Genomic DNA, 16,172 nt, shown 5'->3' with positions numbered 1-16,172 from the left:
TTTTGATGATTCTATGATTCCAGGTTCATTCGATGATGCTGAAAGTTAATTTGCTGTGTCTATTCCTCCTGGAAGCTTGACTGCATAATCAAGGCTTGTCATGCTCAATTCCCTCTCTTTAAGCGGAAGGAGAAAAAGTTAAAAAATGTTCGATATTCCCGACAACTGAAACTGGCTAAGGCTCGCCACTATTAAAATATCGTTTTTATGGCATTAATATTGATATTTTGTAAATTATATTAATGAGGAAAGTTCCATGAAAATCCATTAAGTTCTCTTGTAAAAACTTAAAAATTGATTTAATAATAAAATAGCAAAATATTACAAGAACAATATCAATATGTAAAAATAATATCAATATTGTTATTACATTCTTAAGATGAAGATTGAATCAGATGTGTGTCTGTGTGTGTGTGAAGCTCAACTGTTTCTGTTTTTAGCTTTTACCCCCACTTTATCTTTAAAAGAGCTGGTTTAAAGTTCTCATATGTCTTGCAGTTCTACAGAAAACTGCGGCCTTTAACCCCCTCATGTAATTGTGGGAGTTGCTCAGTCTATGCATTGGCATTCGTGAAGAGTGGGCAAGAACAATGTGTGAAACCATTTAACGTATAGGATATACCGTAACTTCTTTAACTTGTAAATCAAATACTACATAAATCAGTATGTATATTATATTTATTGAAAACCCAATCTTCTTGTTAATATCTTAATCAAGAAATATTGTAGTATAAAGAAATTATAATCTTAATTAAAACAAACTTTTACATATTAAGTAATGTGAATCCTTCCTTCTCCATCTGTGATGGGGAGGAGGTGTAAGAACTAATTATTACCATGTGTGAGCTCTCCAAAAAAATGCTTATGAAGCTTATAACAATATATATACCATTACAAGTATAAAAGAGTCTATATAATTTCACTTTTTCTATAACTAATATATATATATATATATATATATATATATATATATATATATATATATATATATATATATATATATATATATACACATACATACACACACATACACACCACAATTATTCTGTAAAGATCTAATCCATTCATTACTTTGTTAATATTTGTTAATTGATAAATATTAGATTAGACTAACAAAATCTGATTTGCATCTTAGTGCAGACTTCTGGGGAAATCAGTCAGCCAATCACACAAGCAGCAATTTACATTTATGGGAGGCTACATCAAGGTCTCCCTAAATATAACTGCTGTGCCTAGTTTTTATTTTAGTAATCCCATAGTATTTTTTCTTTCAAATGCCAAAGTACCTAACAAGGTTTGTGTCTTCTTTCCTAATAGATTTAGCCATTTTCCCTGATTTCTGTGCTTTGGCAGCACTAATGACAAGTTTGGCCTCCTTTTGTCTATTTTTATACATATCATCAGCTATACCTCGTTTCCTTAAATTTCCTTGCTGATTTTTTTTCTCTTGTTGTACAAGTCTGTTAGACTTTCACTTTTGGCATAGTAATTAAAGCATATTTTGTGGGGAACAAGAACTGTGGCATGTGTGTGCAGTGTATTCAGCAAGCTAGGTTGTATTTAAGCAAGCCCCTTTAAGACCCTCGTACTGTTAACGTGATTTAGGTTTCATATACACTTTACATAAATAGAACAGGTAAAGTTAAGGAAAAATAAAAACCTAAATTTACTTCTGTCAGAAACATAATTCTAATGTCAAAGAATAGGAATATTATAGTGCTTCATCAGCGCTTAGATGTCCAAAAAGTCAATTGAATTAAAGAGTCCTTCCGCTGCTGGAAAAATACACCCCAGGCGAATAACATACAAATAGTACTAGCGCTTCTATAATCCACCAGCAAGCTTCTGTTGTTCACCAACATGCAAGACTCTTGTAGCAATTTTAGACTCTCACTGGACTATATGACCCAACACAAGTAAGGGTAAAATAAAGCTCATATGTTCCAAAACAAATGTGTGTGGTGTCTATTTTCTCAGGTGTTCTCCTTTAGAGCTTCAAGACTGTTTCCAAAACAAAAAAGCTATATAGTGTAATATATCTACATACACCATATAATCACTATATTATGGTAATGTGCTCACATACAGTATAAGTGTCAATATCCATTGTGCATCACCCAGTGTAAATCACTTCCAGATCCACATGTCAAAATACTAATGCTTAGTATTTATCCATCAATAAATCTTTTTCTTCCCCCTTGATCCAGACATGCTCCCATGAGCTTTATTTGATCTTTACGTGTGCAGGCGAGAGTCTAGAATTACTAAAAGAGTCTTGTATGTTGGTGAACAGAAGCTTACTAATGTATCAAAGTAACGCTGGTCCTATTTGTAAATGGGGAAAAGGAATAGTCCAAGCAAATCAAACGGGCGTTCATGCGCCAAACTATCCTATATTTTACATTCTCCTCCATTTACAGCTCTGACGGTTTTACTGAATATACCTATTGGTGTTTAGTATTGCAGGTATTTACACAGCATATTATGGGTAGGAACATGCATCGGGTCTTTATTGCGATTTGAGTCCCTATTATAAATATTATATAAATAAAATTATAAATATCTTTTCATAGGTCAATAAAAATATTTGTTAAAATGAAATATAGTAGGTAGAGCAAAACTGGTTTTGTAAGCTCCCAATTCAAATCTAGGTCAGAATTTTTCAACCAGGGTGCCTTGAGGTTTCTTCAGGGGTGCCTTGGCAAAATGACTAAAAATTGCCCCAAAATTGTATACAAGCCAGTGGGTGGATGCAACCTGCCTTTTAGTTACACAAAGCCACAGGTTTTCACGTGACCTGCCTGAAGACCTTGCTAAAACTGTATTTACAGTGCTCGTTTTTCCCCAAAAAATAAAAAAGGTACAGTGTGCTCTGCCAGGATAAAAAAAAAAAAAAGTTGCTGACTGTGAGCAAAAAAGAATTTTACTAGAAGTGGAGACACAGGCACAAGCTGACATGCAGGAAGGAAAGGGGTTAGGGGTTAGAGAGGAGAGCAGAGGGAACAGCAGTGTATGAAGGAGGGCCTGCAATTAGACCATGGTGATCAGGGCGGCACTGCCCTGATTTTCGTAATCTGCTTAGAGAGGGGATACAGGAATTGCAAGATTCAAGGGGGTTACAGTTTAGAGGGTGGCAGATTACATAGCACAAGCCCTGTGCTGTTTATTCTGCTTTAAGGTACCAGAAAAAAAATTTTTGGGGTTAACAAATGCTTTAAAGGGTGCCTTGGCTGAAAAAAAGGTTGAGAAACACTGATCTAGGTCATCCTTAGTTTTTTTCGCATATACTGTTCCTGCCAATTATTAGTACGGATTCGAGACTCAGAACAACAACAGCTTCCACTTTTTCCACCATTACCAGTTTGTAGCGATAATAGTGACAGCGATCTGTTATTATCTATAAGCATTGTCACCACAGGGAATGAAGTTGCTCAGGATGGTAACCAGACTGAAATCTATATAAGAAAAAAGTCACACAGCCTTCCCTATGGGAATCTACAATGGTTTTTATCAGGTTCTGTTCTGAATAGCAACAATTATCTTTTTGCCCAGCATAAATCCGGAAAATCAGCCACAGATAAAAATAAAATAGATAGAAAGCTGTGAGCAATAATTCCCTATTTAGGATAGTAATGAGGTGTGATATCAGTGGTCTAACAGAGCTTGTGTCATCTATGCCTGCTCAGTATAACAGAATATTATGAACAATAATAATAATAACACACTAATCTATACCCACATAATTTTGAATTTTTAAAATGAATCAAGTGCGATGATTGTGTTAAAATGCTGATACTGAAAAGTGGACTTTCACCCCAAAATGAAAATGGGGGACAGTAACCTATTTTTTCCCTCTTCCTCGTGGGCGAGGAGGAAGATGGTGTCATCTCAGTCCCCCCAAAATTTGTAGCTGCTGAAGTTCCTCTTTATTCTGACCAAATAAACCACACAAGAGCAATCTAAATGAGCTGATTGGTCAGACTAAAATCATTCTGAAAGTGACACAAGCAAAGCAAGTAATAGGTCTGTGATACTTAAAGAGACCTTGTAACCAAAACTGCAGGAATTCGGGAAAAAAGCATAACTAAATCCAGAAGCATAAATGCAATATACAGCAGCTTACCAGCCCTTAGATATGGCAACTGCATCTGTTTTCTTTTGTGCAGTTGTTGTGCAGTTGTTTATTTTCACCTGGTAATATTGCGAACAAAGCATTTCTTTTTCTAGATTAGCTACGATCATTCACCCAACTGTACCTATGGATGGAGCCATCGTTGTTAGCCAAACTGCTCTTCTTAACTGGACTACAACACCATATTCTATCACCATTACATGGTGGGGAAGGAGTATTGGTAGTTTACAAAATAAAGGTTAAAAAGAAGATTAAATTATGGTTTGGGGGGATGAGACATCCTATAGAAAAAAGTAGTAGTGCACCGAAATGAGAATCCTGGTGCCAAAAGCAAAAATTACAGATGCACTTGTCCGAAACCAAAATTGACGGTTTTTAAATATTATATATATATATATATATATATATATATATACACACACACACACACTTTTTATAATTAATTGTATATAAAACTTTTAATAAATATCATGAGTTTAAATTAATATAAATGTGTCGGCCATTATGGTCACCTTTTGGAGCGGTGTTAAAAATCCTGCTTGCTGCATTTTTGGTGCATATTTGCTTTAAAAAAATAAAAATAAAAAAAAAACACATCAAAAATGCACCTCCCATTGAAAACACATCAAAAATGCACCCCTGTTGATTTTTTCATACATTTTTTTGAGTCACGTAACCTGTGAAAAACACCATAAGCACAGTAAAAATTGCAGCAAAATCGCAACACAATTGCTGTAAAATTCATGGCAAAATCGCATTAGCCCTGGTTCACACTGGAGCGTTTTGACGTGATTTGACATGTCAAATCGGCGGCAACTGCCGTCAATGGCACGGTCCTAATCGGTGCGGCGCTGCACAGATTTAAAAAAAAATTAGTTTCTGTACTACTTTTTGAGATTTCGGGCTGCGATTTATATTGACACCTGTGTAGAGACCTGCACAGATGTCTCTGAAATCGCGGCCCAAATCAGGACTGACATGCGTGAGTGAAATCAGCTGAACTCGCACGGCTTCATTCCTGCAGATCAGTGTGAACCTGGGCTGATTGCCACCTTTTTTTTCCATTAGGCACAGCGCTGAAAACCATATTTGCATCCGATAATTTTTGGCAGCTGAAATTTCAGTGCATCACTAGAAAAGAGGAAAGGTTTTGAACTTCAGCAATTTCCAAAACTGGACAGTCTGGTTTAAAACCTAGCAAACCTACAAATTATCACCAAAGCAAAGATTTTAAAACACTAATTGAAGGGATTAAAAAAAAAAAAATGCATTCAACAGGTTAAACTACATGCTGTCTTTGTGCAGATGGGTGATTTAATTATTAGATTTCAAAATGATTCTAATGTCCAATATCCAATGAGATATATAGTACAGTTCACCATTACCGTAAAGACCAATAAATATAAATGAACCCCAGACACAAAGTACAAACACCTCATTAGAATGGTTCAAAGGCAGGTAATGCATTTTATTTTTTCACATACACTCTCTGGTCAGTTTCATGGAAAATAATTAGTACATGTAGCTCACACTACCATCAGAACACCTACTTACCTTTCTGCCTCTTCATCTGGGGAAAGCTTCCAATTGTAGTTGCTTGAATGATTTCCACAACAATTTGATACCTAAAAATAAGCAAAAGGAACATGTTACAGCTGAATTACCAATATATAAACAGCATGCCAAAATGCTAATTAAAATATGGCAAATCTGATCAAGAAAACAAATTATGATGCATGACTCAGAACACAAAATGTAACCATTAAATACTAGGAAACAAAACGTACAAAAAGTCTAATTCTAGCCATTTAATCGTTGAATAGAGTGGAGAAGAATTACAATTTCAAGTTTTTTTTTTGACCCCAAGGGAGAAATTTTACTTCACATCCTTTTCTGGTGACGTCCGTGCAAGAAATGACAGGGAAAGGTTGTCCCCCATGATGGCAGGCAAAAAGAAACACTGTCATAGGTTCTAGCCCAATTCTCTCTCCAATCCTGACTCCACTAAAAATACGTTTTTTGCCTGTGTCCCTTTGAAGAGATTTTCCATCCTTTCCTGTCCTGTAAGATACTCAATGACCAGCAATGTTTTGATGTCAGCCGAATGTCTTAAGCTGGCCATAAATGGACTAAAATATGGCCAGCTCAGCAAGGACCAACTGGATTTTGATCCATCTATCGCCATTCCCGACATGGGACACAAGGGGCTTCTGTCAGACGCGAATGTTGGAAAAAAACTTCCATCTCTGGCCAGCCTTAGCCTGTTAATTCATTATTTTACAGAAGAAGGATATGCCATGATACCTACACTTCATTTCATTAAAGGAAACAATGTGGAGGTGACCATTTGTCAATTCCATGATGCATAAGTAGTTAGAATTGTGACAGACCATCAAGGGACACCTCAACATTAAAAAGAGTGCTGGAAAAACACATCCTTTCATAAGTTTTCATAGATTTTTGGTGATCAAAGTAACAATAAGCAAGAACTTCCCCCTACGGCCTATGTAGAGCTTGTCTGACAAGTTTTGTCCCTTGGATTTACATATCAGGCACAAATGAGATAGTCCAAGGATTTGCTTATTCCTTCAAAAGACAATAGTTTTTTTCCCCGAACAGTCCTATGAAGGGGATGAGTTACAGACTTTACATCAAAGAAGCAAACAGAGCTTGGAAAAATTGACAATTGACTCTAAAGCCCCATATACACTATCAGTTTTTCCTTCAGGTTTACCAAAACCATGTAGTGCAAGGGCCTGCCTGATTGCATACAAATTGAGGTTTGACCTCATAATATATGGTTTTGGTAAATCTGAAGAAAAAACTCAGCGGAAAAAACGATAGTGTGTATGGGGCTTCAAGCTCCATCTACAAAATAGAATATAATTCTCGAGTTTATATGTATCTGAATATATTTTTTACTTATGACAATAATAAGCAAAAATGTACAAAATCTCTCTAAAATTTGTTAACCATCTTCATACCACTGTACTGTAAATAATGGACAAGGCGGGGGTATATTTCTGAAGCACCATTTTAACCCCTTCCCATCTGCCCTGGCATCCCTTTAAACAGTTTGGAACACTCAAAGGGTGGGAAGGATTGCCCATTATGTGACCACTGTCACATGATCGAAAGCGGGTCCCATCAGCTACCGATCTTTAGCGTGGACCGAGAGCTGTCTTTGAGGGCTCAGCACATACACATAATGCATATGAGGTGTGTGGGCATTAAAAGCCACCCTTCTGCCATTGCATATATGTGTTGGGCAGTTGTAAAATGATTGAAAAAGGCGAATCAGAAAACACTCAGGCAGTCACTACGCCTATGAATGGGTGTCATAGGAGTTATCACTGGACATTTAAAATATAGGCAAGATGCACAGAGCCAATCAGATTGGTTCACAGCTATCACAAAGTACAGAGCCAATCACAGCCAAGACAAACGTAAAAAACACTGCCAGTGTTTTACAAACATTGAGCCTATTCACAACAGAGGAAGCTCCTCTTCCTCCATTGTGAATGGGCTAAATGTTTGTAAACACAGTAGGAAGGAGGACTGTGCAGATCAAAAGGTAAAGGGGTGGGGTCCTAAAATACCACATACCAAACAATCGGGATCATTTTCTTAAGGTGGTAGGGATGTTAAAATGCCACTAGTAGTGTTTTAACATTACCATTGATCACTAGAGATGCAACAGGTCAAATCGCATGACAAGTTGGCAGCCTATTGCCGGCAACAGCATTGTTCAAATCGGTGTAACGCAAACTTTGCGGTGCCGCACCAATTTACAACAGTAGTTCCTGTACTACTATTGCCGATTTTGGGTGCAATGTGAATATTGTGCAATTTGTGCATGAAGCCGCACAGATGTCTTCCAAATCCCACTGACATGCGGCTTTGAAATCGTGCAAATTAAGATGAAGCTGCACGATTTCAAAGCCTCTGTTAATGTGAACGAGGGCTAAGAGAAGCAGACACTCTGCACCTAATAAATGATATCAGAACGCTGCAGGGGATGTCATCTTATATTACTTAACATTCATTCTTAACGTTATTTCAGATAAAAAAAAACAACTGGTGTATACATTGTAAATAAACGCATGCTACTTTCCCATAGCTTCAATTTTCTATCAAATATTTTGAATTTTATCTGGCAAACATATGTCACAATGATACAAGGCGTAAGGTCTAATTGCATTATAAAAAGAACATGATGGCTCATTAACACTTCCCACATTACGTAAAATGTTACATCAAATTAAAAATGTATGTGGAAAACAAATTCTATTATCGCACCGTAGGCGGTGTACATTTTTTTTTTAACCAATTGACGATTCATTTATGGTCTCCCCATAGCAGTGCATTGTGATGGCACTGTACATCACACCAGAGTTGTGGTGTGAATGGGGTACATAGAAAACAATTGTTTCCATGAGCCCTTGTGACATGCCTGGCATTGATCAGGTGCTAAAAAAAAAACAGCAATTGGTCAACGCACATAGCGTGAATGGGTACCCACTGTGGTTAAATCAATAAAATATTTATGAAAACAGCCATGTAAACAGACTTAAAATTGCACATTTGTATCAGTAATATTAGACTTGGTTCGCACTAGTGCAATTTCAGATGCAACTCCAGTAGCACAAAATCACATGACAATGAAAATTACATTATTTTCGATGGTGCCTGTTCACATTGATGCAGAGCAGCACATCCGGTTTTTGGAAAATGTACATGTGGTACTTTGGTGCAGATGCAGCACAATTTTGGCCCCTCAGACCAGACTTCAACAGAAATGCACCAAAAAATGTGTAAAATGCATGTAAATGCGTTTTTAGTGCGCCTTTGGCAGAATTTTGTGTATAAACCCAATTTCCTTCTACAAAATTGAACTGAAAATCAGCTCTTGGTGAGGCTGTACTACTAAGAACCTAACCTAAGAAGCACACGTTGATGATTTAAATTACTATTGTATTATGACTTTCATATATAACCTGAAGGTGAAAATAGATTTTGTAAAAAAGCAAAAAAAAAATGAAATAAAAAAAAAAAGTTAAATATACATACATACATTTGCACAATAGAACAAAATTAGCATTATCATAAAAATGGAAACAAACATTTCAAACCACCGCACATCTGCAAGCAATTCATCATCGTGCCCTATCTAAATTTGATGATAAACTGAGCAAAGCAATTACCATTTGTACAAAGAAGATACAGAAGACTGTTTACAGAGGAGTGGGAATAATACAATGGAATGGACTGGGGTATTTATGTTTAAATGTGATTGTCAAACCTATCTGGGTTGTCTTTCACTGCCTAGTAAAGTGCTGAAAATGGAAAAGTCATATTTGGCCTGCTGTCTTCACTGAATTGATGCACACACAGCTAGGACTACAAAGAGGGTCATTAACTAGGACCATCAGAAGACAGCAGGACCCTAGTTCAGTAGCAAAGCTTCAGTTATATCACACAGATACCGTGACGGGCAACCTGTAACTACGCAAGTTTCCTCAGATTCCTCCAATGTGCTGTGCATTTCTATGAAAATAAATAAATGTGTGTATGGAATTGTGTACAACAGGAGCCGTAATCTATAGTAAGGTGCTACTGATGGAACCAATGCCCTGTAATTAGGTATGAGTTATAAAAGTAATGTCTACTGAGAAGATAGCAGCAGATGAGACAAAAATCAACTCAACTCGCTGTATTTGGAGGAGGAGGAGCTATGCTACCTATGACCCCAAGAACACCATCACCACAGTCAAACATGGAGGTGGAAACTTTATGCTTTGGGGGTGTTCTTCTGCTAAACGGACAAGACCACTTCACCGCATCAAAAGGATAATGGACGGGGCCATGTACCGTCAAAGCTTGGGTGAGAACCTCCTTATCTCAGCCTGGGCATTAAAAATTGGTCGTGGATAGGTATTCTGGCATTACAATCACCCAAAACACAAAGCCAAGGCAACAAAGGAGTGACTCAAAAAGAAGCACATTGAGGTCCTGTAGTGGCCTAGCCAGTGTCAAGACCTTAATCCCATAGAAAATATGTGGAGGGATCTGAAGGTTCGAGTTACCATACGTCAGCCTCAAAACCTTAATCACTTTGAGGGGATCTGCTAAGAGGAGTGGGATAAAGTCCCTCCTGAGATGTGTGCAAACCTGATGGCCAACTACAAGAAATGACTGACCTCTGATTGCCAACAAGGGTTTTGCCACCAAGTACCAAGTCATGTTTTGCGAAGGGGTCAAATACTTATTTCGCTCATTAAAATGCTAACCAATTTAGAACTTTTTTTAAATGCATATTTCTGATTTCTGGATATTTTTGTTGTTATTCTGTCACTTGCTGTTCAAATAAACCTACCATTAAAATTATAGACTGATTATTTGTCAGTGGGCAAACGTGCAAAATCAGCAGGGGATCAAATAATTTTTCCCTCACTGTATTATACCAAATTTTTGGTAAAATATAAAAAGAAAGAAAGTTGTTTCAAGTAAATAGATCCATAACATGTCAAGACCTTTTATATGGGGTATGTGTGGGGTGACAGGTGCTTTGATTTATTTTTTATTTTTATATTTTATCCATTTTTTTTTACTTTCTTGCCATTACAAGTGGGCTAACAAGCACCCTATGCGATAGCATGGGCAGGTGACAAGCACTCTTTATGGAGACATTGGGGGAGACCGCCATCATCTCCCCTGCCCTCCAATGCAACTATTGTAGCAAAGATCATAATTGTATAGCTGCATCCTCATCTACACTAGTCGAGGAATGATAAATGTGACACTGGAGGTGATGCAAAAACGTGTCTCTTCTGGGGTCATTAGTTACAAGAGGGGTCGGGGAACGGATATTGCATATAATAAATGTAGTATCAAAGTAGATGTAACGTAAACCAACTGTAATGCAAAATTCACCAAGGTAAAAAAAAGAGACTTAAACACAGCAGCAATTTAGATGACAAATTACCAAAATTCCAGGTATACGTATAATTGAACAGTCATAACGAGGAGAAAAGCAACTATTTAGGTGCATTTACTTAAGAGCAGCTGTCATTTTGGCGCTGGCAGAACCAGGCACAGAAGAGACTCCATATAACTGCATGCCCGCTCTGAGAAAACTCCTGCTTTAAATGGAGACTAATGAGAGATCATTTTGGTTGTCAGTAGCACTCAGCAGCCCTTGACTTGGCACAGATAGTTATTTCTACATCAAATGAACAATAAGTCGCCAAGCAACAAAATCAGATTCTGCTCCAGAACATCAACACATCATCATCTACAAATAGATGTTGGAGTACTTATTGTTTTATTAAAAGAAGAAGAGCTGAAAACTGGCAACAAAGGCATACTACTACTGTTCAGCACCATGCAAGGGCTTTATGAAAGAAAGACCTGTGTAGAGAATATACAAATAAGATTGAAAGAAAACAGTGTTATGACCATTGATCGGCCCCTATCTGGTTTATAGTCACCAAAAAATGTCAACTGCCATATTTTGCTAAATTTTTTATGTTGAGCTTTTTATGGACTTACAGCTATAACGGCGTGTACAAAAGGAAATGTCCAGCTACTCTTACATCAATAAAACCTTAATAAATGCATACACAAAGATTTGACGTACAATCCAGTGGTGTGACTACCTCCTGGTACCCGGAGCACCTGCCCTGGGCCCCCTTTGCCAGGATAGACAGCCATTGCAGCAGCCAGCACCCCTCCCCACTAGGCTACCTGTCAGAGTGATAGACTTCAAAGGGGAAGCTTCTCCTAGGCTCCTGCTCAGGTCTTACATTCACTCGACACAAGACGAGGGGGAGCCAAGAAGGAAAATATCTCCCAGCAGTCTACCACACTGTATCAGATGTCTAGGTTCAAGGAAGGAAGGAGGTGAGAAGGAAAGGAATGGGGGTTGGGAGGAGGGGGGCAACGACCAGGGAAGGGGGTTGGGAGGAGGGGGGCAACGACCAGGGAAGGGGGTTGGGAGGAGGGGGGCAACGACCAGGGAAGGGGGTTGGGAGGAGGGGGGCAACGACCAGGGAAGGGGGTTGGGAGGAGGGGGGCAACGACCAGGGAAGGGGGTTGGGAGGAGGGGGGCAACGACCAGGGAAGGGGGTTGGGAGGAGGGGGCAACGACCAGGGAAGGGGGTTGGGAGGAGGGGGCAACGACCAGGGAAGGGGGTGGAGGAGGGGGCAACGACCAGGGAAGGGGGTGGAGGGGGGAACGACCAGGGAAGGAGTGGGGGAGGGGGAAACGACCGTTGAAGAGCGGGAACCTTGGAATGGGATGGGAGACAAAAGATTGGGAGGGTGGATTGGGGTGGTGTAAGAATTTTTGCAGAGGGGGATTCTAGGATGGTGGGGATTTGTGGGGCAAGAGGATTTGTGCTGGGGGGGGGATTTTAAGGTGGGAAGAGGATTTGGGGGTGGGAGAGGAAAGCATGATTTGTGCTGGAAGGTAGAATTTGAGGGGGCAAAGATTTGCACTGGGAGGGGAATTTCATCAGAGGGGGAAATTTGTACTGGGAGAGATATGAAAGCAAAGATTTGTACTGGGAGGATTTCTACATATACAGTTTCCCAAAACAGCCATGCCCCACTCTGAGTACTGGAATACGCCAGCTAACAGCTGCTTTTAATTACCTACAGTAATCTTTGAACTGGCGGTAATTCTTTAAGAATTTGACACTGTCATAGCGTCGGGTTCTTAAAGGCTGGTGGTAGCAAGAAGCACCTGAATTTTGTCGCACGTGTCAATTGCTACGGACACGAATGCAAATGCATGCACAAATAAGCCACAGATAGTTCTTAAGAAAAGTGTTCTTAGGTTTATTTTAAAAATTCATGTTGGAAAAAACCCTTGTTTATAGATCTAGTTTTGTTGCATGTTTTTGGACTAGGGGTCTCAGAAAAAAAAAAAAAAAAAACACCTTCTAGTTTGCGTTTGATTGGAGCTTACTGGCAGAAAAAAAAACGTTAAACTCTCCCAAACTCGTCTAAACTCTGTGCAAAGAATGCTCTATATGATGATTTTACGGCAAAGAGAAACTTTTTTTAAGCAGAGTGTGCATGGAGCTAAAAGAGTACTGAGTTATGACACTCTTCACTGCAACTGTATGCGATTAAAACTATATTTTTCATGAGGCATAATACAGTAACACAGCTATAGTTCTGCACTACAGACTGATTCTGGTTTATCTTTTAAAGCTTTGCATGACATTGCTGTTTCTTACAGTTGGGGGAATTTATCAAAGCCGGAGAAAGCCGGACAAACCAATAAGTTACCACCCCGTTTTAATAAATGCCCCCCAGAGTTATCTCTACAGCAACAAAAGCAGTTTTTTAATTTTAAATTTTCTTTTTTTCAACTTTTCTGCCTGACCATAGATCTACCTTTGTCCGAAGAATGTTTAATCCACTTACTGTTGACTGACTACCTCTGGTGGAAACTTTCCCCTCAATTGCCCCAACAGGACAGGGGTTCAGATTTTTACGTGAAGCAAATTACTGCTGCTTGGAGAAATAAAAAGTTGTGCAGTCACTGTTCAGTAATGATGAGCTCAGGTGTGTTCGCATGGTCCACATGCAGAGCCCGCCAGGACATCGGCGCAGCCCTAATCACAGGCAGTGAGACATTGCCCGATCTCTGCGGCCGTGCATCGGGGCAATGTCTCACTACCTGTGATTAGCGCAGCTCTGCGCCGACTTCCTGGCGGTGTCTGCACGTGGACCATGCAAACACGCCTGAGCTCATCCTTACTGTTCAGCAGACATCAGAACTTAAATATTTACTGCTAAAGTCAGAATAACTGAACTGTAGAAGACAAGCTGCACACCAATGAGGTTTCAAACATTTGTTAGTTTTTTTAAACCAATTGTTTACTGGCAATCTTACTTTTTTTGCACACACGTTAAAATTTGCTTTTTGTGCTAGAATTACTGTAAACCCCCCCTCAAAAAAGTATATCTTTTCTGAAAGCAGAGACACTGGAGAATAAAATGGTGGTAGTTGCAGTTTTTCATGTTGTATAAATGAATGAATTTTAGTGCAAAGTGCATGTGCTTGGAATCACAAAAATTATGGTACCCAAAATTCCCTATAGGCGACACTTTAAAAGGCTTTATAGGTCATCAGTTTATAGTTGACCTAAATAAACCTAGAATTATTACTCTCATGCCAAAGTTTGTGATGATACCTCACGTTTGATATTATATTCATGTTACATACACATGCTCGCCCTACGCTGTGCTTTTTATATGGGGGGGGGGGGTGACAGGGACGCTTTAAATTTTTTTCCAATATTTTTATTTTATGCAATTTTTTTTTAATGCTATTACAAGTGGGCTAACAAGCATAGGCAGGTAATCTTTATGGAGGCATTGGGGGAGACCACCATTTTCTCCCCGCCCTCCAATGCAACTATTCCAGCACAGATCATGCTGGAAAAGCTACACTAGTTGAGGAATGATAGCTGTAACACCAGAAGTGACGCATCAATTCAAGCGTCATTAGCAGGGCCGCCGATAGGCCAGTACAACTGGCCCTGTTGTACCGGGCCCGGCCAGCAGGGGGGCCCGGGCAAGCTGAGCAGATAAATAATATAAATAAAAAAATCCTCCAGCCATGGCCGATCAGAGTCCGTCTGACTCAACTACCAAACAAATAGCCCCCACCACCCCCCTGTTATTTTTATGTTTTTTTTTGTGTGCAGATAGCTATCTGCAGACTAGGTGGCGGCAGGGGAGGGACTATTTCCTCTATTTCAGGTGCGGAAGAATGCCTCTTCCACACCCACTCTTCATGCTGGCTGTAGCTCAAGTCCCAGCCAGTGCGTCCTCTATCGTGCCGTCCGCTTGGCGCCGTGGAGTGATTCCTCCCCCTCCTCATGAGAGAAGTGTCAGTGAGGCGAGCGGCGGTAGCAGAACACAAAAAAGAAGTAGCTGGCGTCATGGACATTGCATCTGAATGGAATCATTTGTGCACACTCCAGTCCAGGCAGCAGCAGGATCAGGGAAGAAGTGCCTCATGGGGCCCGGCTAAAAATTACACAGGTGTGTGCTTGCTTGGGGGGGAATTCAAGATCTACTACTGATGCAGCAGCATATATACATTATGGTATTAATGGCATGGGTGGCACTATCTGCAGCAGAATATGGCATTGGTGGCATGGGTGGCACTGTCTGCAGGTAGCATATGCGTTATGGCCCATAAGACATGTGCTGTCTGCAGACAGTGACACCCATGCCTCCAATGCCATATTGTGCTGCAGACAGTGCCACCCATGACGCTAATCTCATAACGCATGTGATGCCTGCAGAGACAGTGCCACCCATGCTGCCAATGGCATTATGCCATTGGCGGCATGGGTGGCACTGTCTGCAGCACAATAGGGCTTTGGCAGCATGGGTGGCGTTGTCAAGTAGCACATGCGTTATGCCATTAGTATCATGGCTGGCACTGTTTGCAGCATGTTACGGCATTGGCGGCACTGTCTGCCGGTAGCACATGCATTATGGCCCATAACGCATGTGCTGCCCGCAGAGACTGTGCCACCCATGCCGCCAATGCCGTAATGTGCTACAGTCAGTGCTGCCAATGCCGTAATGTGCTGTAGACAGTGCCACACATGCCACTAATGCCGTAATGTGCTGCAGACAGTGCCACCCATGCTTATCACTTGTAGACAAACTTGCACTTTGGTTCAAGGTGGGGTCTGGGGAGGGGCCAGGAGCAGGGCGGGGCTGAAGGAGGGACCAGAGGCAGGGCCAGGAGTGGAGCTGAAGGGGGCCCCGTCAGGTAGGCTGTATGCGGCCCCATGATTTCTATCAGCAGCCCTGGTCATTAGCCTTAGAAGGGATTGAGCCTGGAAAACCACCATGGGTTCTATTGATGGTGCCGGGGGGGGGGGGGGGGGTTGACCCTTTGAGAGCCCTGTTAAAAAAAAAAAGTGACTGGGTGGCTGTAGAGCATCCCAATCACTTATCAGAAAGATCTTCACTGGTTCTTAAAACCAGCAGCAGGTGTGAG

General features: G+C 40.2%; 1 protein-coding gene across 1 annotated transcript in view; it reads right to left on the bottom strand.

Moving 5' to 3' along the window:
• SNX25 (sorting nexin 25) overlaps window positions 1-16,172 on the bottom strand; it is a 229,212-nt gene that overhangs the window by 77,658 nt on the left and 135,382 nt on the right. Inside the window, exon 6 of the mRNA XM_077477313.1 lies at window positions 5,687-5,757. Within this exon, the coding sequence (XP_077333439.1) occupies window positions 5,687-5,757 (71 nt within the window). The remainder of the gene's footprint in view (window positions 1-5,686; window positions 5,758-16,172) is intronic.

Source organism: Lithobates pipiens, unplaced genomic scaffold (assembly GCF_037356315.1).
Source record: "Lithobates pipiens isolate NorthernLeopardFrog02 unplaced genomic scaffold, aLitPip1_a1.2 Scaffold_13, whole genome shotgun sequence".
Classification (NCBI taxonomy): Eukaryota; Metazoa; Chordata; class Amphibia; order Anura; family Ranidae; genus Lithobates; species Lithobates pipiens.
This window is presented reverse-complemented; position numbering and strand designations above follow the sequence as displayed.